Source organism: Phoca vitulina, unplaced genomic scaffold (assembly GCF_004348235.1).
Source record: "Phoca vitulina isolate PV1807 unplaced genomic scaffold, GSC_HSeal_1.0 scaffold2, whole genome shotgun sequence".
Classification (NCBI taxonomy): domain Eukaryota; kingdom Metazoa; phylum Chordata; class Mammalia; order Carnivora; family Phocidae; genus Phoca; species Phoca vitulina.
Genome location: NW_022589705.1, coordinates 67,938,684 through 67,964,903, shown reverse-complemented (window position 1 = coordinate 67,964,903; position 26,220 = coordinate 67,938,684). Strand labels below are relative to the sequence as shown.

Sequence of the window (26,220 nt, the reverse complement as noted above, 5' to 3'; positions counted from 1 at the left end):
GAGTGAGGAGAGGCTTGGAGCAGCACTTCTAGACAAAGGATCTTTAAGGCAGAGGCGAACTCCACCTCTAAAGGTTTGAGGGCTGGAGCTGATGTGGTGTACATTGATTGTCACTAGACGTGGGCAACCAATCTGTCCACCGAAGGTGATTGCATATGAGCACTTTGCCATTATTTATTCTTTTAAGGCATATGTCAGATGCTTCATATATATTGCCTCTACTCCTCATAAAAACCCTGAGAGACGAGTATTACTAGCTACATTTTACAGATGAGGAGACTGAGGTTCAGAGATGTTAAGTAACTTGTTCAAGAGAGTAGAGTAATGGAGGTCAGAATTAAAATCCCTGCCTCCAGGGCCGACATTCTTGCTGGACTACCATACTTCGGATTTAAATGAGTGTGGTTCTCTTATAGGCCTCACCATGTGGATGGCTCCAGGGCAGAACCAAAGCTGGGTTTCTGAATTAATTCTGCTTGGCTTCCCCAGTGACCCCACATCCAACAGAGTCCTCTCCATTGCCTTCCTTCTCCTTTACCTGAGCTCAGTCCTGGGCAATGCGCTCATCATCACCCTGATCTGCCTGGACATGCAGCTCCTCACGCCCATGTACTTCTTCCTCTGCATCCTCTCCCTGCTAGATATGAACTGTGTCACCACCACCATGCCCCAGATGTTAGTGCATCTCCTCCCTCACTCTCAGACCATCTCCTTCGCTGGCTGTTGGCTGCAGATATATGTGTTTGGTGCCCTGGGCCTAACTGAGTGTATTTTCTTCGTAGTTATGGCTTATGACCAATATGTGGCCATCTGCCACCCACTGCGTTATACTGTCATCCTCAGCTGGGACCTCTGCACACAGCTGACAGCTGGGACCTGGGCCTGTGGTTTCTTCTTCTCTCTGATCCATACATTCCTCACCATAAGGCTGCCATACTGTGGGCCCAATGTGGTCAACCACTACTTCTGTGAAGGCCCCTCAGTACAAAGCTTGGCTTGCATGGATATCAACCTCATTGAGATGGTGGACCTGGTCATCAGTGTCTTCATGGTTGTTATCCCTCATTCTGGCTTCCTACATCCGTACTGGCCAGATCATTCTCAAGATCAAGTCCACTCAGGGCTGCTGCAAGGCTTTCTCCACTGGTGCTTCCGACCTGACTGTGGTCACACTCTTCTATGCTCCAGCCGCGTACATCTACATGAGGCCCAACTCCAGCTATTCTCCTGAGCGGGACAAGCAGATCTCACTCTTTTATAATGTCTTCACTGCCTTCTTCAACCCTGTGGTCTACAGTCTGAGGAACAAGGACATCAAGGGGGCTTTTCTCAAAGTGATGGGGTGGGGTAGGGTGGCCTGGTGAATTGGAAGACAGGAGAAGCCTGAGGTAGAGTGTCCAATGCTAAGGAAAAGGACAGCATTTATAATGTATGCAAACAATATGGTGCATTGGAACCAATATAGCCCCTGGTCAGGGGAACGAATGTGGTACATGAAACCAACATGGCTGTCTTGCTGAACTTGCTACATTGTGGTGCAGTGACAAACAATTCCATAATCTTCCTGGCTTACAACAGCAGAAGCTCATTTATTGCTCATTTTCCATGAAAGTTGTAAGTGGACTATGGCCTTCTGCCATTGGATTCTTGGATCCAATCTGAAAAAGGAGGCTCTATCTGGAATATCCCATTCTTATGACAAAGAGAAAGACACATGATGACTCTTAAAGCTTCTGCTCAGAAGTGACACACATCTCTTTGCTGATATCCTACTGGCCAAAGCAAGTCACATGGTCAAGCCCCATAGCAAAAGGGCAGGAAGTATTTTCTTCCCACAGAAAAGTAACACATGTCACATGGCAGTGGGTATGGATATATAATTCTTCTATAGTGAAAGCAGCAATAATGGAGGTGATAATATAATCTACCATAATGGCACTGGAATGAATAGGATACATGTAACGAACATGAAACATGGTAATTGTAAGTGACATGGTACATGGACACAGTAGAGGGCCAAGATGATTTAGGCAATCAAAGTGGTACATGTAAACAGTGAATATATGTAGCCAACATTAAAAATTAAGCCACTGGAACCAAGTGGCTCACAAACCTGACTTGGTGCATAGAACCAATGTGCATTGTGTTACAGAAGGACACAGAACCTGACATTAAGTGACCTGGGTTCTAATCCCAACGTTGTAACTTGTTTTATGACTTTGGGCAATTCATTTTCTTTCTCTGAATCTTAATTTATTCATCTATAAAATGATCATCTTAAATGTAATGGTATCCAAGACCTCTGTATTTCTAAAATTCTATGCCACAGTAGGTGGAATAATTGAAACTCAAGTGCAATAAACTTGAGAATCCTCTCTGAACCATAAAACGAGTAAGGAGAGCATAGAGGAGTAAAAGTCGCTGCATGTGTGTTGTCCTTTGTAAACCACAGTAGGCAGCACACATAGCAGTGACTCTCATTCTTTCAAGGGATCAAAATGACACATGAAGCTAAGAATCCTGGCATGGGGCCTCAGAGTTAGCATGAACATCCAGCTTCCTTTCAGACCTCATTGGTGGCCCAAAGGCCTCAAGGATGAGTCGATGCTGTTCCAGTATTTCTTGAACATCCATTATGGCCAGCCTTGGGGAAACCGAAACAGATATGTGGAGAGATTTACAGTCATAAAATTACAATGCCAAACCCAATGCCACAGTGACCCTGAAGGGCTGATGACCTCATAGGAATGAGGTTCTCTCTATGGGTGTCAGACATAGAGGACCAGACTGCTTCTCACCCTACTTCCATCCACCACTGCATACCCCAGCACTTTGTAAGCTCTCCAGAACTTGGAGTCAGGGAGAGGGAGATAGAAACCCCAAGAAGATGAATATTATTTCTCCCACCACTGGAATGATAGCTCAAAATGGAAATTAAGCTCAGTTACTGAGAAATGAAGTTACAGTTGTCTCAGGAAACAAGTAGTTACTGTAATAGAGAAAAATGGAGGGATCAAAAAGGAGAATTACAGACCAATATCCCTGATGAACATGGATGCAAAAATTCTCACCAAAATACTAGCCAATAGGATCCAACAGTACATTAAAAGGATTATTCACCACCACCAAGTCGGATTTATCCCTGGGCTGCAAGGTTGGTTCAACATCCGCAAATCAATCAACGTGATACAATACATTAACAAAAGAAAGAACAAAAATCATATGATCCTCTCAATAGATGCAGAAAAAGCATTTGACAAAGTACAGCATCCTTTCTTGATCAAAACTCTTCAGAGTATAGGGATAGAGGGTACATACCTCAATATCATAAAAGCCATCTATGAAAAACCTACAGCGAATATCATTCTCAATGGGGAAAAACTGAGAGCTTTCCCCCTAAGGTCAGGAACGCGGCAGGGATGTCCACTATCACCACTGCTATTCAACATAGTATTGGAAGTCCTAGCCACAGCAATCAGACAACAAAAAGAAATCAAAGGCATCCAAATTGGCAAAGAAGAAGTCAAACTCTCACTCCTTGCAGATGATATGATACTTTATGTGGAAAATCCCAAAGACTCCACCCCAAAACTGCTAGAACTCATACAGGAATTCAGTAAAGTGGCAGGATATAAAATCAATGCACAGAAGTCAGTGGCATTCCTATACACCAACAACAAGTCAGAAGAAAGAGAAATTAAGGAGTCGATCCCATTTACAATTGCACCCAAAACCATAAGATACCTAGGAATAAATCTAACCAAAGAGGCAAAGGATCTGTACTCAGAAAACTATAAAATACTCATGAAAGAAATTGAGGAAGACACAAAGAAATGGAAAAACGTTCCGTGCTCATGGATTGGAAGAACAAATATTGTGAAGATGTCAATCCTACCAAGAGCAATCTACACATTCAATGCAATCCCCATCAAAATACCATTCACTTTTTTCAAAGAAATGGAACAAATAATCCTAAAATTTGTATGGAACCAGAAAAGACCCCGCATAGCCAGAGGAATGTTGAAAAAGAAAAGCAAAGCTGGCGGCATCACAATTCCGGACTTCCAGCTCTACTACAAAGCTGTCATCATCAAGACAGTATGGTACTGGCACAAAAACAGACACATAGATCAATGGAACAGAACAGAGAGCCCAGAAATGGACCCTCAACTATATGGTCAACTAATCTTTGACAAAGCAGGAAAGAATGTCCAATGGAAAAAAGACAGTCTCTTCAACAAATGGTGTTGGGAAAACTGGACAGCCACATGCAGAAGAATGAAACTGGACCATTTCCTTACACCACACACAAAAATAGACTCCAAATGGTTGAAAGACCTCAATGTGAGACAGGAGTCCATCAAAATCCTAAAGGAGAACACAGGCAGCAACCTCTTCGACCTCAGCCGCAGCAACTTCTTCCTAGAAACATCGCCAAAGGCAAGGGAAGCAAGGGCAAAAATGAACTATTGGGACTTCATCAAGATAAAAAGCTTTTGCACAGCAAAGGAAACAGTCAACAAAACCAAAAGACAACGGACAGAATGGGAGAAGATATTTGCAAATGACATATCAGATAAAGGGCTAGTATCCAAAATCTATAAAGAACTCATCAAACTCAACACCAAAAGAACAAAGAATCCAATCAAGAAATGGGCAGAAGACATGAACAGACATTTTTCCAAAGAAGACATCCAAACAGCCAACAGACACATGAAAAAGTGTTCAATATCGCTCGGCATCAGGGAAATCCAAATCAAAACCTCAATGAGATACCACCTCACACCAGTCAGAATGGCTAAAATTAACAAGTCAGGAAATGACAGATGTTGGCGGGGATGCGGAGAAAGGGGAACCCTCCTACACTGTTGGTGGGAATGCAAGCTGGTGCAGCCACTCTGGAAAACAGTATGGAGGTTCCTCAAAAAGTTGAAAATAGAGCTACCATATGATCCAGCAATTGCACTCCTGGGTATTTACCCCAAAGATACAAAAGTAGGGACCCGAAAGGGTACGTGCACCCCAATGTTTATAGCAGCAATGTCCACAATAGCCAAACTGTGGAAAGAGCCAAGATGTCCATCAACAGATGAATGGATAAAGAAGATGTGGTATATATATACAATGGAATATTATGCAGCCATCAAAAGGAATGAGATCTTGCCATTTGCAACGACGTGGATGGAACTGGAGGGTATTATGCTGAGCGAAATAAGTCAAACAGAGAAAGACATGTATCATATGACCTCACTGATATGAGGAATTCTTAATCTCAGGAAACAAACTGAGGGTTGCTGGAGTGGGGGGTGGGGGGGGAGGGATGGGATGACTGGGTGATGGACACTGGGGAGGGTATGTGCTCTGGTAAGCGCTGTGAATTGTGCAAGACTGTTGAATCTCAGATCTGTACCTCTGAAACAAATAATGCAATATATGTTAAGAAAGAAAAAAAGAAGAAGAAGAATGTAGCAGGAGGGGAAGAAGGAAGGGGGGGAAATCGGAGGGGGAGAAGAACCATGAGAGACAATGGACTCTGAAAAACAAACTGAGGGTTCTAGAGGGGAGGGGGGTGGGAGGATGGGTTAGCCTGGTGATGGGTATTGAGGAGGGCACGTTCTGCATGGAGCACTGGGTGTTATGCACAAACAATGAATCATGGAACACTATATCTAAAACTAATGATGTAATGTATGGGGATTAACATAACAATAAAAAATTAAAAAAATAAAAAAAAAAAAAGAAAAATTGGAGAGATTACAGACCAAGGACAGAGGTGGGGCTGGGAAAAATCATTCAACAAATATGTATTGAGAAGTTAATGCTCGACAGCACAATGCTATTTACTTAGGCTATGGAATGCTGGTGAGGAAGATCTAAAGTATCCAGTAGAGCTCTAGACTTCATGGGTCTTACCCTGTAGTTATGACATAGAATGATAATCATAAGTGTACATTTTCCTCAATACCATCCCATCCATTATCTCAGCTGAGCCTCAAAAATCTCTATTAACAATTCAAGAAATAGCATAATATAATAGATAAGAGTCTGGGCTCTGGAACCATACTACCTGGGTTCAAATCTCAGTTGTGTTACTTTTTAGCTGGGTGGCATTTAGCAACTTTCCTAATCTTCTTGCGCTTCAGTTTCTTTATCTGTATGATGAAGATAATAATACCTATCTCTGGAGTTGTTATAAGAATTAAAATAATAAGTGCATATAAAGCACTCAGACAGTGACATTATATGCAAAGTGATCAATAAAGTCAGTTATTATTACTTAAGCACAATGAGTATCATGAAAAACATTTTACATGTGGAAATTACATCTCAGAGAAGTAAGGTGACTCTTCCAAAGCTGCAGAAGGCCAATGATGTATTTAAGCTTTGAACACAGTTCTCCCTGAGTCCTTTCCTAATATTTCCAGTGTCCAAGTTAATGCAAAAGTGGTTTTTTTCTAGATATTTTCCTCACCCTGGGCTCCTCATCCAGTCCAATGACTTCAGTGGAAGTGTGGATGGAGCAGACAGAGATCAGGGTGGGACAGACAGAGATCAGAGATCAGGGCACTGTAGGCAGTCCTAGTCCATGGCCTATTGACCGTCCTCACTCATTCCAATTAACTTGAGGAAAGCCCTCTTCACATCTTTGTTCCGGAGGCTATAAATGATGGGATTCAGAAAGGCAGAAATGACATTGTAGAACAGGGCCAACTTCTTGTCATCCTCTGGGGAGGCTTCAGAGCCAGGCTTCATATACATGACCATGCATGGAATACAGAACATAGTGACCACAGTGATGTGTGAAGCACAGGTGGAGAAGGCTTTGATTCATCCCTGTGTGGAGCGAATCTTTAGAACAGCCATGAAGATGTGAACATATGAGGTCAGGATGAGAGATAATGGGATCAGGAGCAAGATGAAACCCAAGATAAAGTCCACTTGGTCATTGAGGGATGTATCTGCACAGGCCAACTTTAAGACAGCAGGAATTTCACAAAAGAAGTGATTGATTTCATTGGGGCCACAGTAGGGCAGATTCACTGCAAAGACTGTGTAGACAAGGGCACGGGTGAGACCACAAAGGGCAGAGCTGACTGCCAGGACTACACACAGAGTGGCCCATCTTGACCCCATAATGGAGTGGATAGCATATGGCAACATATCATAGGCCATGGCTGCAAAAATCCAAGTCTCAGTGATGCCTAAGGTCAGGAACATGTATTCTGGACCACACACCCAATATAAGATATGGTCTTTTTCTTGCTTATTAGATGGACCAACATCTGGGGCACTGTGGTAGTGGCATAGCTGAGATCCAGTACAGAGAGGATGCTGAGGAAGAAGTACATGGGGTGTGTAGGCGGACATCTACTCTGATCAGGGTAACAATGAGCCCATTGCCCAGGACTGTAAATAAGTAAAGAAAGAGGAAGAGGAAGAAAAGAATCCAGTTGGTCCTGGGATTTCTGGAGAAGCCCAGGAGGATAAACTCAGTTACAGAGCTGTCGTTTCTCCAGCCTCAGCTACACATGGCCTTCCTTCTGAGGAAAGAAGAGAACATATTCCTGAATCCCTTGCAGTCTCAATGAGAGGACACCACATGAGATCCACAGATGCAGGGACCAAAGGCATCTCAGAGCTAAACAATCAAACCAAGTATGCACTTCCATGCCTAGGGAACATTCTGTTCCAATTGGCCAACTGTTGCTGCAGGCACTTAGTAGGGATTCTATAAATATGTATTGGTTTGTCTAACTAACTAGCTGTGATAAAATTCCAAGGGTGCTGTGGAAGGAATTATACCAGCAGAAGTCTTATTTTGAAGAACACACACACACACACACACACACACACACACACACACACACTAAACCAAAGTATGGAGGCTAGAAAAAAAAAAAGTTTTACAGTAAACCAAAAAGTTGTAGAGGTTTCTATAGTTCTCAAAGTCATTCTTTCAAATATCAAGGCTAATAGGTGTTGCAAAGGACAGTGTACATGTGAAACAAATAAAACCCTTAGCTGCTTCTCTTTGCCTTCTTCCTCTCTGGTGCTATACCTTTGAAAACCCACATACCATAAGTTTTCAGGAAAAAGGAAAGTTTCAAATAACCTTTTTGGGGAAGAGGAATCTTTCCCCTAAAACTTTTATCTCCTTTTATATCCCCACCTTCCAGGCCTACCTGCAGTGATTACAATTATAAAGAACAAGTTGGCAGGTAAATATGGGCAGAGACTCAGCAACTGAAACCTAGAGAAAACGTCTGTGCCCCTGGCATTTCTCAAGAAAATGAAGCATATTTACTTGGGAATTAGGTGTCTGTGTGTCTGGAAGCTTTTCTTAAAAACTAGTAAGGACTCCTTCACAGCCACATTGCTCCCAGGAGAGAGTCAGGTGGCAGGTGAGATTCCAGTTGGACCCGGGCTCAATCTTTGATCCCACCTGGGCAAACCTGGGTGACAGAACATGTCACTGACCAGTCCTACTCTCTTAATCCTTGTGCTAGCCCCTAAATGGCTGCAACAGAACATGGACAGCGGGGTGTACACATTTTCCAGACTCAAAAGAAGGAAAGGGTCATTTATAAAATGGCACTCTATAAAAATGTTCTAATAAATGTGATTTCACTAGATTATCAACACAACCCACAGAGGTCAGTATCACTATTCTCATTTCATAAAATCAGCCATCCAAGGTCAGACAGAGAGTAGGACTCAAACTTTCAAGTCCTATGCTCTTCCCACCATATTAAGCTGAAATGTGTTTCTCACACCATTAGCTTTCATGCAGGGTTTAGCAGTTACCAAGCACAAAATAAGCCCACTTTAGGTGACATTGTGAGAGAAAACCGACCTGTGTAATCACACTTGTAGAGGGCAGAAAGTGCATATTGCATAGCATTGCAGATGGTCAGGTCTTTTCACAGAGAACCCTAAAACCTTGGATCAGGATTTCAATATCTGGGTCATTGTACTGGTAGTGAAAAGGCTGAGAGTGTCAATTTGGTTTAAAATAATGCCATATAAAGTCATAGACAGGACTCAGGCTCAGAGGGGTGAGAATAATAACATTGATACTCATGTTAGAGAGACGATGCAATAGAATGGGGGCTAGCGGGATTTGAATATAAATCCTCACTCTGATTGCAGATACAACCTAAGGCTTTAAATACTGGTGTATGCTGAAAAATCTGAACTATATCTCCATCCTAGATGTCTTCTCTTAATTTATCTATCCAATTGCCTACTTGCCATCCATCTTCATTTGGATATCTAATAGAAATGTTAAAATAAACATTTTCTAAAGTCAAACTTCAGATCCCCTATAAGCTTGCTCCTCTCACGGCTCAAGCTCAATCACAGCAATTCCATCCTTTAATGTGGCTAAGAGTTTTTTAAAAAGCAACTCAAAGACTTTCTAACTTTTCTCTTTCTCCCATGTAATACATCAGCAATATTGCCAGTTCTCTTTAAAATATGTATCCCCCAAAAAGATCACTTCTCCTCATCTACACCATTACTGCTCTGATCCAGATCATCATCTTCTCTTGCCGGGAATATTGCAATATCCTGTAACCAGTTCCAGGGAATCCACTCTCTTCCCCTACAGTCTATTCTCAGCACAGTAACTAGAGTGATCTTATTAAAGTGAAAGTCAGATCATTTAAACATTATGTAAATCCTCCTCTCAAACTTTCCAGTGGCTTCAGGTAATGCCCAGAAGAAAAACCAAGGCCCTCATCACCTCCTTGGCTCCATCTCCTACCTCCCACCTCTCACTCTGTCTGTCCAGCCATCCAGCCTTTTGTTGCTCCTCATTCAAGGCATATTCCTACCTCAGAGCCTTTGCACTTACTGTTCTCACTGCTAGAAATTCTCTTTCCCCCTCATCTCCTTCAAGTATTTTCTCAATCTTCTCAGGGAAGACTTGAGTTTTTCTGACCATCCTGCTTAAAACTAAAATGTCCCACACTCCCTATTCCCATCTCCTGTTTTATCTTTCTTCATAGTAGTTAGCATCTTCTAATGTACAATATAATTTTAACAGTTTCCCTCACAAGAATGCAGGGATTTTTATCTTCCTGATTTATTGTGTACCATCAGATTTTAGAACAGTGCCTGGCATGTAGTAGGCATTATAAAAGTTGGATAAATGGATAGACTGGATCTGAGCAGGGCCTTGAGGCAAGCCACAGGTGCTACTTATGGTGGAACTATATTTAGTGCTGACCTTTGCGTCCTATAAAGCTAGCCATTGTCCTGAGCTCATTTTGGGTATTTCTTTGGACTTATATAGCTCTCGACATTTTTCTAAATAAGAACTGGACCAGACCATCTACAGATATCATCTACAGTCATCCCACAAGGCCACAAAGTCAATACCTGCTATTAATTAGGTAGAGTCCAAGGGCTGTGCAGAGCAGTTTTTAATTTTCGGACCTGCAATTTAAAAGGGAAAATGACAAACTAGAGCTTGTCTACACAGAGAAAAGAGCTTTTCAGTAAAGGACCCATGAAAGCACGAGAAAAGAGTTTTTCAGTAAAGGACCTGTGAAACCATGCTATTTAGGGAAGAGTGGGAGATACTGAGAATGCTTAGCTTGGGGACTTATGAGGAACCAGAGAGACCTCACCAAAGACTTCAAAAGTTGTCTACAGAAAAAGGTGGAAATGTGTGCTGTGTGTTCTCAGAGCAAAAAATTAGAAATGATTAGTGGAAGTTGTGGGGCGGGGTGTGAGGGGACAAGCTTTAAGCGCAATTTACAAAAAAAAAAAAAAAAAATCCAAAACCTCTAGTGATTAATCTGCCTGATAATGAAATATTCTGCTGGTAGTGGGAGAGTGAAATGACAAGCTCACCATTTTCAGAAGTGTTCAAGCATAAGTTATAAGTCTGTATCATTCAGGGACACTATCACTGCTTTGGAAGTGAAGTCAGAATGTACAACTTTAAAAGTCCCTTTTACCACAAATATCCTAAGGTTCTAAAGCTCAGTGACACCAAGATTCAGAGAATCTATGATTTTAGGGGTGACTTTTCACTATGCTTCCAACCTCATAACACAATCTAGAGTCAAAACAAAGTAATATGGTACTGATGAAAACCAAGGAAGCCTGAAAGAACGTGGGAATGCAGTATTAGTCAATTGGAGTGTGAACATTTAAAGGATAATTTAAAGGTTTTACTGGCTTATTTTTGCAGAAATATGCATGGTATACTATGCTTGGTACCCAGGAGGGGTTACTCTCCCGCCTTCTGAGCAAGCCCCACATAGGCTCTATTCAGGAAGGAAAAGGGAGAGCCTAAGAAAAAGAGCAGGCTAGAAGCTAAAGGAAGAACATTATTATAAAGCCTGCTTTAAATCTTTATGTTTTCCTGTTGAAAATACTTTATTCTTGTCTCCTTTGAGAGAATGTTCTAAGAATCAAATGAGGGAAATATGGAGTACTTAAAAAATTGTTAAGTAGCAGCTGTATGTAAATCACAAGAGGACTACACAAGATCCAAGACAGAGTGTGGACAAGAAATGTCCCGGAAGAGTATTTCCACTAAAGAAGAACAAAAACGTCTTCCCAGATCTTTCCTGTTCTAGTCTTTCTTCCATCCATCCCATCTTACACACTGCCAGAGAGACTGTTCAAAAAGGCAGAGCTGACCATGCTATTGCCCTGCTTGAAAGTCCTTTGAGGACTCCTGTTATCTAGGAACTAATGCCCAAAGTCCTTAGCACGGTGCTCAATTCCCTTTAGAATCTGATCCTTACCTACTGGCATCCTACCTTTACTTCCTGTGCTTCTGCTCAATCTTCATGCTTTTATATGGCCCTCCAGCTAGGAATGGGTTTTGCATTTTAGCATGGTTGAAGAAAATTATTCATTGATGTCTGTGGCTGCTTTTGCCTATGACAAGAGTGGAGAAGCTGTGATAAAGACCATATGTGTCCCACAAAGCCTAAAATATTTACTGGTCCTTTACAGGCAGGGTTTGCTGACTCCAGCTGAAGACAAACCAACTTGTTCACCATCCTCCAAATATTCCAGATCCTTTCACAAAGCTGTTTTCCATGAGGCGGTGTGTACCAAGGAGGCAGGAGAAGCTCTGGGGTCAAAGAAAATTAGATTTGAATCCAACTGTGCCACAACAGCACAACCATGAGAGTCATTTACCTCACTAAACCTTCATTTCATCATTTGTAAGGGGCGCCTGGCTGGCTCAGTTGGTAGAACATGCGACTCTTAATCTCAGGGTTGTGAGTTCAAGCCCCATGTAGAGATTACTTAAAATAAAATCTTTTTAAAAAATGTTAGCATTTCATCATTTGTAAAATTGGGAGAATAACATCTACCTTGAAGGTTTTTATGAAGATTAAGTGTTATCTTAGGTATATGTAACACTACAGCAGTAAACATCTGTTATTATTGCTGCTACTATCATCAAATGACTGCCCAGTTGAAATGCTCTTCTCTGTTTTCTCCTCTTGGTAAAATCCTAATCAGGGAATTGTTCTGTGATTCCCACCAAGCTTCTCCTGTGATTCTCACCATACTTCTGGGCTATGATAACACCTTTAATGTGCTTCTGTTACTCCCCAGACATGGGCTGGTACACACACTGGTTTGTGGAATTCCTTAATTGGAGAACCATGTCTTACCTTTCTATCTCCAGTTCTTAGCACAGGGAATGAGTAGGGGTTAATAAACATTGGATTAATGACTTTGTGAAGTTATGCCAATGGTTTAAGAGTTTGTTGCAAGGATGGACTCTCAGCCCAATGGTTTCTCCATCACTTTCTCTTTCAAAACTACTATCCAGGTCTTCTTCTCTAAGGACTTCCACCCAGGATACCCACTCCCAATACAACCAAAATCCTCTTCTTGGCAATTTGTTAGCTGAAATGCACAAAGTTAAATGGAAAATAGGAGAAATGAAATCAATAACGCATGAACACTCCTTGGTATTATCCTCCTCAAATGTGCTTCTTTGACAGTCTTAGTCTATGCCACTTGAAATGGCATTAAAGCGGGGGATGAGGCAGGGATGGATCCTATTTTCACCGAACACTTACCACAGACCAGTTACTTTACATCCAAGATAGGATACTTGTTAAGAGCATGGCACTAGAATCAGACTCAAGTTCTAATCCTGACTCCATGGGTAATTAGAAGAATGACCTTGGGAAAGTTATCTAAACTTTGTGTGTCTATGTCCTCTTCTAGAAACCGGTAATAATAATACATTCGTCTCAAAGAATTGTTCTAGTGATTAATTGAAATATTACATGTAAAGTTGCTTAACACTGTGCCTGCAGAGTAGTTAGCGCTCGAAAAAAGTGTAGCTATTACTGCTATATTAGTTCACTCTCACAATAAGGCTTTTTCAAAAATTCTGAATTATTAGGAAAAAAGGAAATTGAGACTCAGAGAGAGTAACTGTCCCGATGTTGCACAGTATTAAAGGACACAACCCAGATGGGTCTTTCGCCAAGGACCTCGTGTCACTGGGCTCTGCTGCTTCTGTACTACCTGCAGATGACTGTCCTGTCCCAGAGCTCTGGCTGACAGGGATCTGGTGGGAGTAGCCTTCCCAGGCTCCTAGTCTTGTCCTTCACACCCTTTAACTATCCTCCCACTCTGATCCCAAATTTAGTACACACTCCTTCACACTCATGTCCCACCACTGCCTTGGACAGCTCCAGTATCATATACTAGTCTATAAGAGGGTCCTATTTTAGCCACTCTCCAGAAGCTGCGACATCTCAGGAACTCCCTGGGAAATACCTGGTTGGTGTTTTAAGGAGGCCCATGGGTATCAGGGATCAAGGAGTCCCAAAGGTGTAGCCAAATAGATCCCAGTGTCACCTCAGGAGTCTTCCAATCCTGGGGGATCCCATTACTCACAGGAAGGGTCAGCACGGAGTGAGCAATCAGGATACAGAGAAGGGCTATATGTGTTCCAAAGGACACCTAAGATTTGGGGGAACTAGAATTACAGGAGGGGTGTGGAAATTGGTACTTTAACTCAGGCCTCCATAATTGGGGCCCCTACGTGAGTGCAGCTAGAAAGCCCACATCAGGACTCAAGTTCTAGCTGCTCTGCTGGTCTTATTTGAACTTTATTTAGGTCTTCGATAGAAAAAGAATGTCTAAACTGGAAAGCTCTTTTTTCCTAAAAAGATTTTATTTATTTATTTGAGAGAGAGAGAGAGAGATCACGAGTAGGGGGGAGGGGTAGAGGGAGAAGTAGACTCCCTGCTGAGCAGGGAGCCCGATGCGGGGCTTGATCCCAGGACCCTGAGATCATGACCTGAGCCAAAGGCAGACGCTTAATTGACTGAGCCACCCAGGTGCCCTAAACTGGAAAGCTCTTAAGTATTGCCTTCCCAAATCCACATTTTAGATGTGGGGAAACTGAGACACAGTGTCCAGAACTAACTGTGGAAAGTCACATAGACAACTAGGACTAGGAGTCAGGTATTTTGATCTCATTAGGTAATGTTGTCTCATCTGTCCAGTGATTGGTGTGTCCCACTGAAGGCTGAGCTGATTGCACACTTGAACTTGCCTCTTCGTATTTCTATGCCTTATCCACTCACTTTTAGCTCTCCTTTCTGGGTGCAGGAAAATCTCTTCCCATCTTTGTCTCCACTGATTAAAGCACAAAGTGGGTATTTGAGCAAGGTGGGCTGGGTAGGAATGGAGAGATGAGGGAGATGAGTCGAGAAATGATCAGGACCAGATCATGGAGTCTTGTAGACCAGCCTGAAGAGTTTATAGTATAACCTGAGGGCATCAAAGATCCATTGAAATTTATTAATTAAGAAAGTGACATGGTTTAGTGGCATTCTGGAGCTGACTCAGTGGCTCATGAAAGCCAATTGTGCTCACTTCTTTCCAACTCTGTGTTCAGTGATATCACACTGGTAGCATGAAATTGGTCATGGTGGAAATATTTACACCAAAGAAATTGGCAAGCACAACAAATCAGAGCTTTTTACTTTCTCCAGAGAACTGGTTGTTAAATATTTACCAGCATACCATTGAGTAGTCAGATTAGTGTTTTTGAAAGGTTAATAGCCAGTTTGGCTAATAAGACTGGAAGGAGGAAGACTAGTTGGAGTCCATTAAAAGAGTCCACCTGAGAGATTATTAGACTTTATTGGCCAGGAATAGTAAGGATGAAAAGAAGGAGACAGATTGAAGAGAACCAAAGGGATTTAGCAGCGACTAACTGGATGTGGAACATCAGTTGCTTTGGGCTGTTGGGTGGATGATGACACTATTTATTGAAAAAGCATTTGACAAAATACAGCATCCTTTCTTGATAAAAACTCTACACAGTGTAGGAATAGAAGGAACATACTTCAATATCATAAAAGTCATATATGAAAAACCCACAGTGAATATCATCCTCAACAGGGAAAAACAGAGCTTTCCGCCTAAGGTCAGGAACATGACAGGGATGTCCACTCTCATCACTGTTGTCCAACATAGTACTGGAAATCCTAGCCTCAGCAATCAGACAACAAAAACAAATAAAAGGCATTCAAATTGGCGAAGAAGATATCAAACTTTCATTCTTCGCAGACAACATGATACTCTATGTAGAAAACCCAAAAGACTCCACCCAAAAATTACTAGAACTGATACAGGAATTCAGCAAAGTCACAGGATATAAAATCAATGCACAGAAGTCAGTTGCATTTCTATACACTAACAATGCAGAAGAAAGAAAAATGAAGGAATCAATCCCATTTAGAGTTGCACCAAAAACCATAAGCTATCTAGGAATAAATCTAACCAAAGAGGTAAAGGATCTGTACTCTGAAAACTATAGAACACTTATGAAAAAAAGTTGAGGAAGACGCAAAGAAATGGAGAAACATTCCATGCTCATGGATTGGAAGAACAAATATTGTTAAAATGTCTATGCTATCTAAAACAATCACACATTCAATGCAATCCCTATCAAAATACCATCAGCATTTTTCATAGAGCTGGAACAAACAATCCTAAAGTTTGTATGGAACCAAAAAAGACCCTGAACAGCCAAAGTAATGTTGAAAAAGAAAACCAAAGCTGGAGGCATCACAATTCCGGACTTCAAGATCTATTACAAAGCTGTCATCATCAAGACAGAATGGTACTAGCACAAAAATAGACACATGGATCAATGGAACAGAATAAAGAACCCAGAAATGGACCCTCAACTCTATGGTCAATTAATCTTTGAAAAAGCAGAAAAGAATATCCAATGGAAAAAAGACAGTCTCTTCAACAAATGGTGTTGGGAAAACTGGAGATGCAGAAGAATGAAACTGGACCACTTTCTTATACCATACACAAAAATAAACTCAAAATGGATGAAATATCTAAAAGTGAGACAGGAAATCATCAAAATCCTAGAGAAGAACAGAGGCATCAACCTCTTTGACCTCAGCCACAGCAACTTCTTGCTAGACATGTCTCCAAAAGGCAAGAGAAACAAAAGCAAAAATGAACTACTGGGACTTCATCAAAATAAAAAGCTTTTGCACAGCAAAGGAAATAGTCAACAAAACTAAAAGGGAACCTATGGAATGGGAGAAGGTATTTGAAAGTGTCTTAGCAGATAAAGGACTAGTAACCAAAATCTATAAAGAACTTATCAAACTCAACACCCAAAAACCAAAAAATCCAGTCAAGAAATGGGCAGAAGACATGAACAGACATTTCTCCAAAGAAGACATACAAATGGCCAACAGACACATGAAAAATGTTCAACATCACAGACAGTTCATTTTCAGAGCCATTTACACCTCTGTCCTCTCCATGAGGGGACCTCAGTTTGCCTGCCCAGGGTTAGGTTGGCCTCTAAGGAACTACTCATTCAGTTCCGTAACATTTGCCTGGGAGCCAAGGAGATGATAAAATTTTAAGCAAGAAGCATCAAATGGAGCTGAATACCACAGAGAAGATCATCTAGAGTCAAGTCTTCTAAGTTGAAGCATACTGTGCCACACCAGAAAAGAATGCTTCACGTCAGTTGAAGGCTTTGATGTTATAACTCTGGCTATATCCAAACTCACATCAATGCAATCATTCTTAGATCTTGGTATTAGTTCTCATAATGGGCTGGGGAAAATCTTGAAAAACCAAATTGAAGCAAGCTATAGATCAGTTCATTTCTATTTCAGTCTTTTTCCAAATAATTTTTTTCATAGACTCTCTTTTATGTGTCACTTTTTTTGGCCCTGAGTCCTATTAAGATTATTTTAAATATTAGTGAGATAAAACTTCCACACAGTGTAATACACATGCATCTTAAATGCACAATCATAAATGTGCATGTGCCTAATACATGAAGCAAAAACTGACAGAATTAAAGTGAAAATCAGGCTACTTCATAATTGTAATGGCAATTACAATTGTAATACTGTGGCAATTGTAATACTCTTGTCATAGTATTTGATGGAACAATTAGACAAAAAATCATAAGGATGTAGATCTGAACAACAATGTCAACCCTCTTAATCTAATTGTCATTTATTAATCATTATAGCCCCAAACAGCATTCATTTAAAAGGCATATGGAATGTTCACCAATATAGACCTTATATTGGGCCATAGAATTTCAAAATATTGAAATCTTACAGAGTATGCTATTTGAACACAATGGAATTAAACTAGAAATCAAAAAAAGAATATACCTAGAAAACCCCGGAATATTGGAAGTTAAAAAACATATCTCTAAATAATTCATGTATCAAGGAAGAAATCACAAAGGAAATAAGAAAATATTTTGAACTGACTGATAATGAAAAAACAACATAGTAAAATCTGTGGCTGCAGCTAAAGCAATTCTTAGAAAATTTATAGCTTTAAGTACTTATGTTAGAAAAAAAAAATGAAAAGTCTTTTTTTAAAAAATTGCAGGTTCCACCTAAATAAATTGAAAAAAAAAATGAGATAGAAGTGGACAAACTATTAAGAAAATCAATGAAACCAAAAGATAATTCTTTGAAATGTTCAATAAAGGGGCGCCTGGGTGGCTCGGTCGTTAAGCGTCTGCCTTCGGCTCAGGTCATGATCCCAGGGTCCTGGGATCGAGCCCCGCATCAGGCTCCCTGCTCTGCGGGAAGCCTGCCTCTCCCTCTCCTACTCCCCCTGCTTGTGTTCCCTCTCTCGCTGTGTCTCTCTTTGTCAAATAAATAAATAAAATCTTAAAAAAAAAGAAACGTTCAATAAAATTGATAGATCTCTAGTTAGTTGATGAAGAAAAAAAAGAAAACACAAATTATCACTATCAGGAGGAAAGAGGAGATATCAAACAGGTCTCGCAGATACGAAGAGTAATAAGGGTATGTTCTGACCAACTTTATGCCAATAAATTCAACAACTAGATAAAATGGACAAATTCCTTGAAAAATACAGCTTACCAAAATGGGCATGAGAAGAAACAGAAAGTCTGAATATTTCTATATGCATTAAATAAATTAAATTATGGACAAAAAACTGTGTCACAAAATAAAAATTAATAAACTGGATTTCAGCAAAATTAAAAACTTTCATTTATCAAAAATACCGTTAAAGATGGGAAAAAAGAGAGAGAGGCAAACCAAGAAACAGACTCAACTTCAGAGAGCAAACTGATGGTCACCAGAGGGGAAGGAAGTGGGTGAGGGGATGGGTGAAATAGGTGATTGGGGGTTAAGGAGTGCACCAGATGAGCACTGGATGTTGTACTAAGTATTGAATCACTATATTGTACATCTGAAACTAATATTACACTGTATGCCAACTAACTGGAATTTAAATTAAAAAAAAATTAAAAAATGAAAAGGCTCAAAATGGGTCAAAGTTTTGAACATAAGACCTGAAACCATAGAACTCCTAGAAGAAAAGACAAGTGGAAACTTATTCCAGCCCAAACTGACTAAGATACTCACTGAAAAGAAAATAAAAAATTCAGCTAAGGATGTACATACAGGGATGATCATTATACCCCACCTTAGAAAAATAGAGCAAAAATAGGAGGATGGTTGGTCATCCACTCTAATGCAACCATTTTCAGTGCTAGTCATGTCATAGGGGAATGCTCATGATATTCTGTGAAAAAAATAGGCCACACTGAGATCGAGAAGATGAGCTCAGGGAATGGAAGGACAAAAATTGGACTTAAGGTAGTCTAAGGAGGAGGGCCCTGGCAAACATCATAGACTTTCAGTTTGGGACTCCCAGGGGACTGTGAGTAAAAGTCAGCCAGAAATATACCAATAAATACAAATACTGAAGCTCAGCTTTGAGTCAGCTCAACCCCTGAATAACTTAAGGTGATTTTCCACTGCCCAGACTGCCTTCCAGAGCAAAAAGTAAATCCACTCTGAAGGGATACAGAATCATCCAGAGCCTCAAATTATCTCTACAAGGTTTTTTATACTTAGTGTCTGGAATGCAATAAAAAATTACCAAACAAAAAGGTAAGAACTCACTCAAAATTAAGAGAAAAACAGAGGCAATAAGAAATGGACCTATAGGATATCTAGATCTTGGAGTATATCAGACACAGACTTAAAAATAACTGTGATTAAATAAGATGGAGAATTTCAGCAGAGACTTGGAAACTAAAAAAGAATAAAATTAAAATTTTAGAATTAAAAATATGATTGTAATTAAAAATTCATTCCTGGGTTTCACAGCAGTCTAGACCCAGCTGGATAGAAAAATTAGTAAACTGGAAATTAGGTCAAAAGAAAATACAGAAACTGAAGCACAATAAAATAAAATTACGGAAAATATCTGTGTAAGAGTCATATAGGTCATGATGAAAAGCTATAGAACAATGTTTGTATATGATCTCAATTGTGACAAATGGCACATAGATACATAAAGCAATACACAAAGATATTAAGAATAGTTAACTCTGAGGGGTGACATTTGAGGCATATTTTAATTACTTTACATTTTTCTGTATTTCCCTCCTCAAATCCACCCATTCATACAATAGCACTTCTCAAAGTATATTTTTAGAAAATTCTAGTTTCTTTAGGAAGAAAAAGTTCTGTGATTCAAAAAGTTTGGTAAATATTGTGTTAAAAGAATTAGCATAGGTGTTTTCCTTGTTTTTTTGTTTTAACACTCTACTTATTTATTTATTTATTTATGTATTCATTCATTCATTTATTAGGGAGAGACAGCGTAAGAGGGGGTGATGGGGGGGAGGAACAGAGGGAGAGGGACAAGCAGACTCCGTGTTAAGTGTGGAACCCGAGGCAGGGCTGAGATCATGACCCCAGCCAAAATCAAGAGTTGGGCACTTAACCAACTGAGCCAACCAGGCACCCCAGTGTTTTCTTTGTTATTAATTGTTCATTTATCTATTGGTTTATTACTATCAGTCTTCTCAGAGTCTTTAACCTCCTAACCTGTGCCCTGTGAAGCATGAAGAGGACATCAGTGTTTCTGAGGCTATATGGGCAAGAAATCTTTTCATCGCAGACTGTTTCACAGGACCAGAGTTCCAGGTAACAGTCCTTGGTAAATATAGTCATCTAGAGCAGGGGAAAACCTGAAGTTCTTTACCACTGCATGGCAGGCCCTATCTGTCATATCTGCTCTGCCCTGACTGGGCCTGTGTCCCAGCCATCCTTCCCATTCTCCATAGGCGCCATGTCTCTAGGCTTTCAACAACCTGTCTCCTCTGTCTGGGATCCCTCCACCCCTGCTCCCTGCTCTCTTCTTCATGTATCAAGCTTCTACTCATGCTGCCAGCCCCCAGCAGAAATATGGCCTCATCTGTGAAGCCTAGCACCTCTTCATCACTCCCTCAGAGTTTTGAACATGTTTCCAGCAGCACAGTTAGTACCTTATAGCATCCTTGTCTTGTACTTGTCTCTCACCACTAGACTGGGGCTTAGCTTATCATGCCTGCACCCATAGGACCTAGCATTTGGGCACCAGACAGTAAGCATCAATGAACATTTGACGCCATCATCATGACTAACTTTCTTTTCTCCGACAGGACAAGTATTTCTCAAGTAATCTTAATTTCTTTCTCCTATAAAGACAATATATACTGATTTTTAGAAATTTTAGAAAGTAGAGAAAATAAGAAATAAAATAAAAATCACATTATCTTACTACCTGGAGATATTCCATGTTAACATGTTAACATGTATCCATTCAGGCTTTTAAAAATGAATGTATGGGACGCCTGGGTGGCTCCGTTGGTTAAGTGACTGCCTTCAGCTCAGGTCATGATCCCAGGGTCCTGGCATTGAGTCCTGCATCAGGCTCCCTGCTCAGTGGGAGCCTGCTTCTCCCTCTCCCACTCCCCCTACTTGTGCTCTCTCTCTCTGTGTCAAATAAATAAATAAAATCTTTTAAAAAATAAAATAAAAATGAATGTATGAATATTTTATAAAACTTGGATTAATTTTATATACATAACTTTATATCTTGATTTTTTTCCTACCTAACATTATATCATACTTTTCAATGTAATTAAATGTTGCTTCAAAACATGATACACAGTATTGATTGTATAGCATTTAATAAAGTTGATATATCATATTTATAGCTGCTTCTAATAACTCTCTGATGAACATATTTGTACATAAAACTTGGTCTGCATTTCTGATTTCGTTCTTTTTTTTTTTTAATATTTTTTTTTTTTATGATTTTTTATTTATTTATTTGAGAGAGAGAATGAGATAGAGAGAGAGAGCATGAGAGGGGGGAGGGTCAGAGGGAGAAGCAGACTCCCCGCCGAGCAGGGAGCCCGATGTGGGACTCGATCCCGGGACTCCAGGATCATGACCTGAGCCGAAGGCAGTCGCCTAACCAACTGAGCCACCCAGGCGCCCTCTGATTTCGTTCTTAAGACAAAGTCCTAGAAGTGAAATTTCTGGACCCATATAAATATTGTAAAGGTTCATGATACATATTGTTACATGCTTTCTAATTATTGGTGTTTTTATTAAATGAATTAATATATGTAAAATTTTAGCAACTGTGTTGGTACGTAAGTGTTTAATAAATAGAGCCATAATTATTAGTATTATACTCTTCATATAACAGATTTATTGAGTGCCTACTATGCGGAGGGCACTGCTCTAGAAAGGTAAGACCAAGGGTATTCTTTCCAGCAATACGTGTGGGTGTCAGTCTCACTGCATCCTTCCTAGCATTATCACCATTTTTCTAAATTTTGCTAGTTTGATAGGTGAAAAATGTTATCCCACTTATTCAATTCATGTTTATTAATAATAAAAAGCAAAGTTTTTTCCATATGATTATAACTGAACAACATTTAATCCTTTTTATCTCCTCCCCTTTTTGTACCTGCCATGATTTCCTACATTTTGCTGGTCCTAATTCATCAACTCTCCCACTTACTGGCTTCATCTGCCCTCTCTGGCCTTTCCTGTGAAGTGTCTATCCCTTCACTCAAAATATCTGTTGAAAGCCGGAATGTGGGCAGCATGGGGCTGGATCCTAGGGGTCAACTGAACAATCAGGGTCCCGCTTCATGGAAGTTGCTATCCAGCAGAGAACTCAGATGTTGAACCACATGCCTTTATTATGAGAGAGAGGCACAGGGTGCTTTGGAAGGCTCACTCTGGGAGCTCAAGAAAAGGCTTCTTTGAGGAGCTGCAGTTTAAGCCAAGACCTGGGCGATGAACAGAAGTCAATGTCATAACGGCGTAGGATGGAGGTGGGGTGGGGGTGGGATTAAGGGTGAGGAGAGAACAAAGACCATATGTGGAAGCCCTGAAATGGAAAAGAGTGTGGCACATTTGAGGCAGAGAGGCCAGTTTACTTGGAAGGAGAGAAGGTGGAACAGAGTGACCTGAGACGGATCTTATGGGGAGGTCAGTGTGGCTGATCACAGCTGGCCTCCAGCCATCCCAGCTTGTCTCCAGTCTGTGTGTCCAAAGCAAGCACACCACACCCCTAAGTCACTGCATTGATGTTCACTCATTCCTCCTCCCAGGGCCAGGAATCCTCCAATGTCAGTGTCCTCGCCCTTCCCTCCAGCTAACCTAACACCATGTGTGTGGTTTCCAGAGAAGAATGAACCTTTCTCAAGATTCAGCCACAAGTCATACCCCAAAGCCCATTCCTTTTGTCTCAATAAAAGACTTTAATGGCTCACACACCTCTTCTTTGGTTACCTCCTGAGACTCTAAAACAAAAGAAAGCTGAAAGACTGACGTGTCTACAAGATATTTCATGATGACCAGTCTGTCAATTAAATCATGGGCTGTCCCCCAAGGGCTGTGTAGAGTTGACATTTGGGGCTGGGGGGCTGTGAGTGTCCTGGTGCTGATGGGTCATGGGAATGAGTGTTTGGAGCATTGATTGTGCATCATGAGTCTTGTTTCTCTGTCCCCCAGCTATCCTTCCAGGGTCTCATTCTGGGGCCTTGCCCCAGCCTGCCGCCTTGAGGAAAGCCCTCTTCACGTCCTTATTCCGCAGGCTGTAGATGATGGGGTTGAGGAAAGCAGAGATGACATTATAGAACAGGGCCAACTTTTTGTCATCCTCTGGGGAGGCTTCAGAGCTAGGCTTCATATACATGACCATGGCTGGCACACAGAACACGGTGACCACAGTGATATGGGAGGCACAGGTGGAGAAGGCCTTCAGTCGCCCCTGGGCTGAACGGATCCTCGAGATGGCAATGAAGATGTTGACATAAATGACAAGGATAAGGGAGAGTGGGACCAGGATGACACTAAAGCCAAGAATGAAGTCTACCCAGTCATTGACTGAGGTGTCTGCACAAGCCAGCTTTAAGACTGCAGGGACTTCACAGAAGAAGTGGTTGATCTTGTTGGGGCCACAGTATGGCAGACGCATGGCAAAGACAGTGTAGGTAAGAGCAGAGATGACACCCCAGAGTCCACAGAAAGTGACCATTACCCCACATAGCCATGGGCTCATGATGACCTTGTACCTGAGTGGGTGGCAGATGGCCACATACCTGTCTATAGACATCATGGCGAAGAGCCATGACTCGGTGATGCCTAGCACCAAGAAAATGTACATTTGGGCCACACAGCTGGCAAAAGAGATGGTCTTCTTCTGGCTGGCTAGATGTACCAACATCTGGGGCACAGTTGTTGTGGTATAGCCCAGATCCAACATGGAAAGGATGCCAATAAAGAAGTACATGGGTGTGTGGAGGTGTGAGTTCAGGCAGATGAGGATGGTGATTAAGCTGTTGCCCAGAATAATCAACAGGTAGGTCATCAGGAAGGCTGAGAAGAGCAGAGGAGTTGTCCTGGAGTTAAAGGAAAAGCCCAGAAGGATGAATTCAGTCACAGAGGACTGGTTAGGCTCTTGCATCCTGTTCTACTTCTAAAAGAAAAAGAAAGGAACCGATTCAGACAGAAGACTAGCCAAGCTATGCACCAGGGTGAGGGTTTCTGATGTGGTTGGAGTAGCAGTGGTCATTGTCCAGTTATGATGAGACACCATGATCCCCCTCAACATGACAGCCCATTTTACCTGCTCTTGGCCACTGCCACTACTCTCAAGAAATCTGTGAAGAGGAAAGGGCTTCCACATCTGGTCCAGGCTCTGTCTCTGACCCACCAGTAACTACCCATTTCAGCCTCAGATTCCTCAGGTATAAAATGAAAGCATTGGGCTATCAGATCTTTACTTCCCCTTAGCATCCCCTTCTTCTTAGTAAGGCAGCCAGGCATTTAGAGATAAATATTGGCATACAGCCTCTATGCAATTTGGCAAATTACGGTGAGAGAACTTACTTTGTCCTTTTGAAGACCTTAATTTATTTTCCACTCAGGCCGGGCCATCTCTCTGCTACCCGCGGGCCCCCTCTCAGGCCATGGTGTATTAGAAGGAACACTGAGTTCTAAGTGCTGGCTCTATAATTTACTGAGTGAATGACCTTGAGTAAGCCCTTTACCCCACCCATGTACCCCTTTGAGACTGCTCCCTTGAGTACAAAATAAGAATAATTGTCTTTGAGCTACAAGTTTGCTGTAAGAATACTATATCTATGATATATGATATCAAGGAATGATGTTTTGGCATGAAGAGCATCACACAGAAGGCCAACCATGGGATAGGTGCATAGTGAATGTTAACTGTATTTCTGGGTGGTTTTCCACACAGAGGACTGAGACTCAGGTCTGAGCTATGCAAGCAAACTTCCTGAGAAGTACCCCACCTGTAATCAATTTTCACTCTCCCAGATGCCCACCCTCTGTTGCTTTTCCCCATAACGGCCAGTATTTCATTCTTTCTTTTAGCTTCTTACTGACTCTCAGTTCTTTCTCAACTTAACCTCCCTGAACCTCAGCTTCTTCATGGAGAACAGGGAAAGGACAGCTTCACCGAAGAGATGTCATGTGCATCATTGGTACTTAGGGAATGGGAGCAATCTTGATGCTGTCAGTATTTTCCTTCTCCTGGCACCAATTCATCTGACCCAACCTACTTGTTCTCCAATCTGCTTGTTCTCCTTTGGAGCATCATGAATGAATCTGCACAAGAACCTGTGTCTACATTGAACACATCAGATGATTTCTTGACTTTGGCCAAAGGACTGCATACACTCTGAACCTCCCATATGCTAGGAACTGCTCCAGAACCTTCAGAGACATTATCCAATAGCTATCCAGTAGTCAGATAGCTGGAAAATAACTATTTTTAATTAAATCCCTACCTTTCACTGAAGGGTCTTTTTAAGTCACCTTCTCTCCCCAGTGGGGGGGAAGAGCATGGGGTTTAGAGATGACAGTGTGTTCTGCTTCAATCCTAACTCTGGCTTTACTTGCTATGTGACCTTGGGCTGCTAGCTTACTTCCTAAGCCTCAGTTTCCTCACCTATAAGATAGAAATAAAAATATCTACCTTGCAAGCCACATTCTTCCTGAGAGGAAGTTTCCCAAGGACCCAAAGTGGGAATACTCCAAGAGTGGGAAAATGTGCTGCCATTTCTACTTTTAATTTTTCACACACAGCCGATGGATGGACTGACTCTTGAATAGTCTTATGTTAAAGAGTGTTTAACGTGGTTGATCCATTCAGGGAGGCTGAGGGCAACTGGAACAAGAGGTCTATAAACCACCAAAGTGTGCCCAAGGATTCTGTTCCATAACCAGGATCTTGGGTCAGAAACTCAGGCTCGCTGAACCCCTGGTTCCCCATCATCCTTCCCCTAACTCTCTTGAGGGTAAAGCATTTTTTTTTCCCTGGGAAAAAAAT

At 41.3% G+C, this 26,220-nt stretch overlaps 2 protein-coding genes and 1 pseudogene across 2 annotated transcripts; 1 reads left to right on the top strand and 2 right to left on the bottom strand.

Moving 5' to 3' along the window:
• The first annotated feature begins 424 nt into the window (after positions 1-424).
• Positions 425-3,076, top strand: LOC116648872 (olfactory receptor 2A12-like). The gene is given in 2 exon segments (XM_032431208.1): positions 425-1,062; positions 1,064-3,076. Coding segments are annotated over 2 exon segments (939 nt in total). The 3' UTR covers positions 1,365-3,076.
• Positions 3,077-6,552: 3,476 nt separating this feature from the next.
• On the bottom strand, positions 6,553-9,259 carry LOC116638638 (annotated as a pseudogene).
• A 14,132-nt stretch (positions 9,260-23,391) lies between these two features.
• On the bottom strand, positions 23,392-24,330 carry LOC116640299 (olfactory receptor 2A12-like). Its single transcript, XM_032417219.1, has one exon. The coding sequence runs from the start codon at positions 24,328-24,330 to the stop codon at positions 23,392-23,394; it is 939 nt and encodes a 312-aa protein (XP_032273110.1).
• Between the last annotated feature and the right edge of the window lie 1,890 nt (positions 24,331-26,220).

Coding starts and splice junctions, on each gene's coding strand:
- LOC116640299 (XM_032417219.1), bottom strand. CDS start 24,330: ATGCAAGAGCCTAACCAGTCCTCTGTGACTGAATTCATCCTTCTGGGC.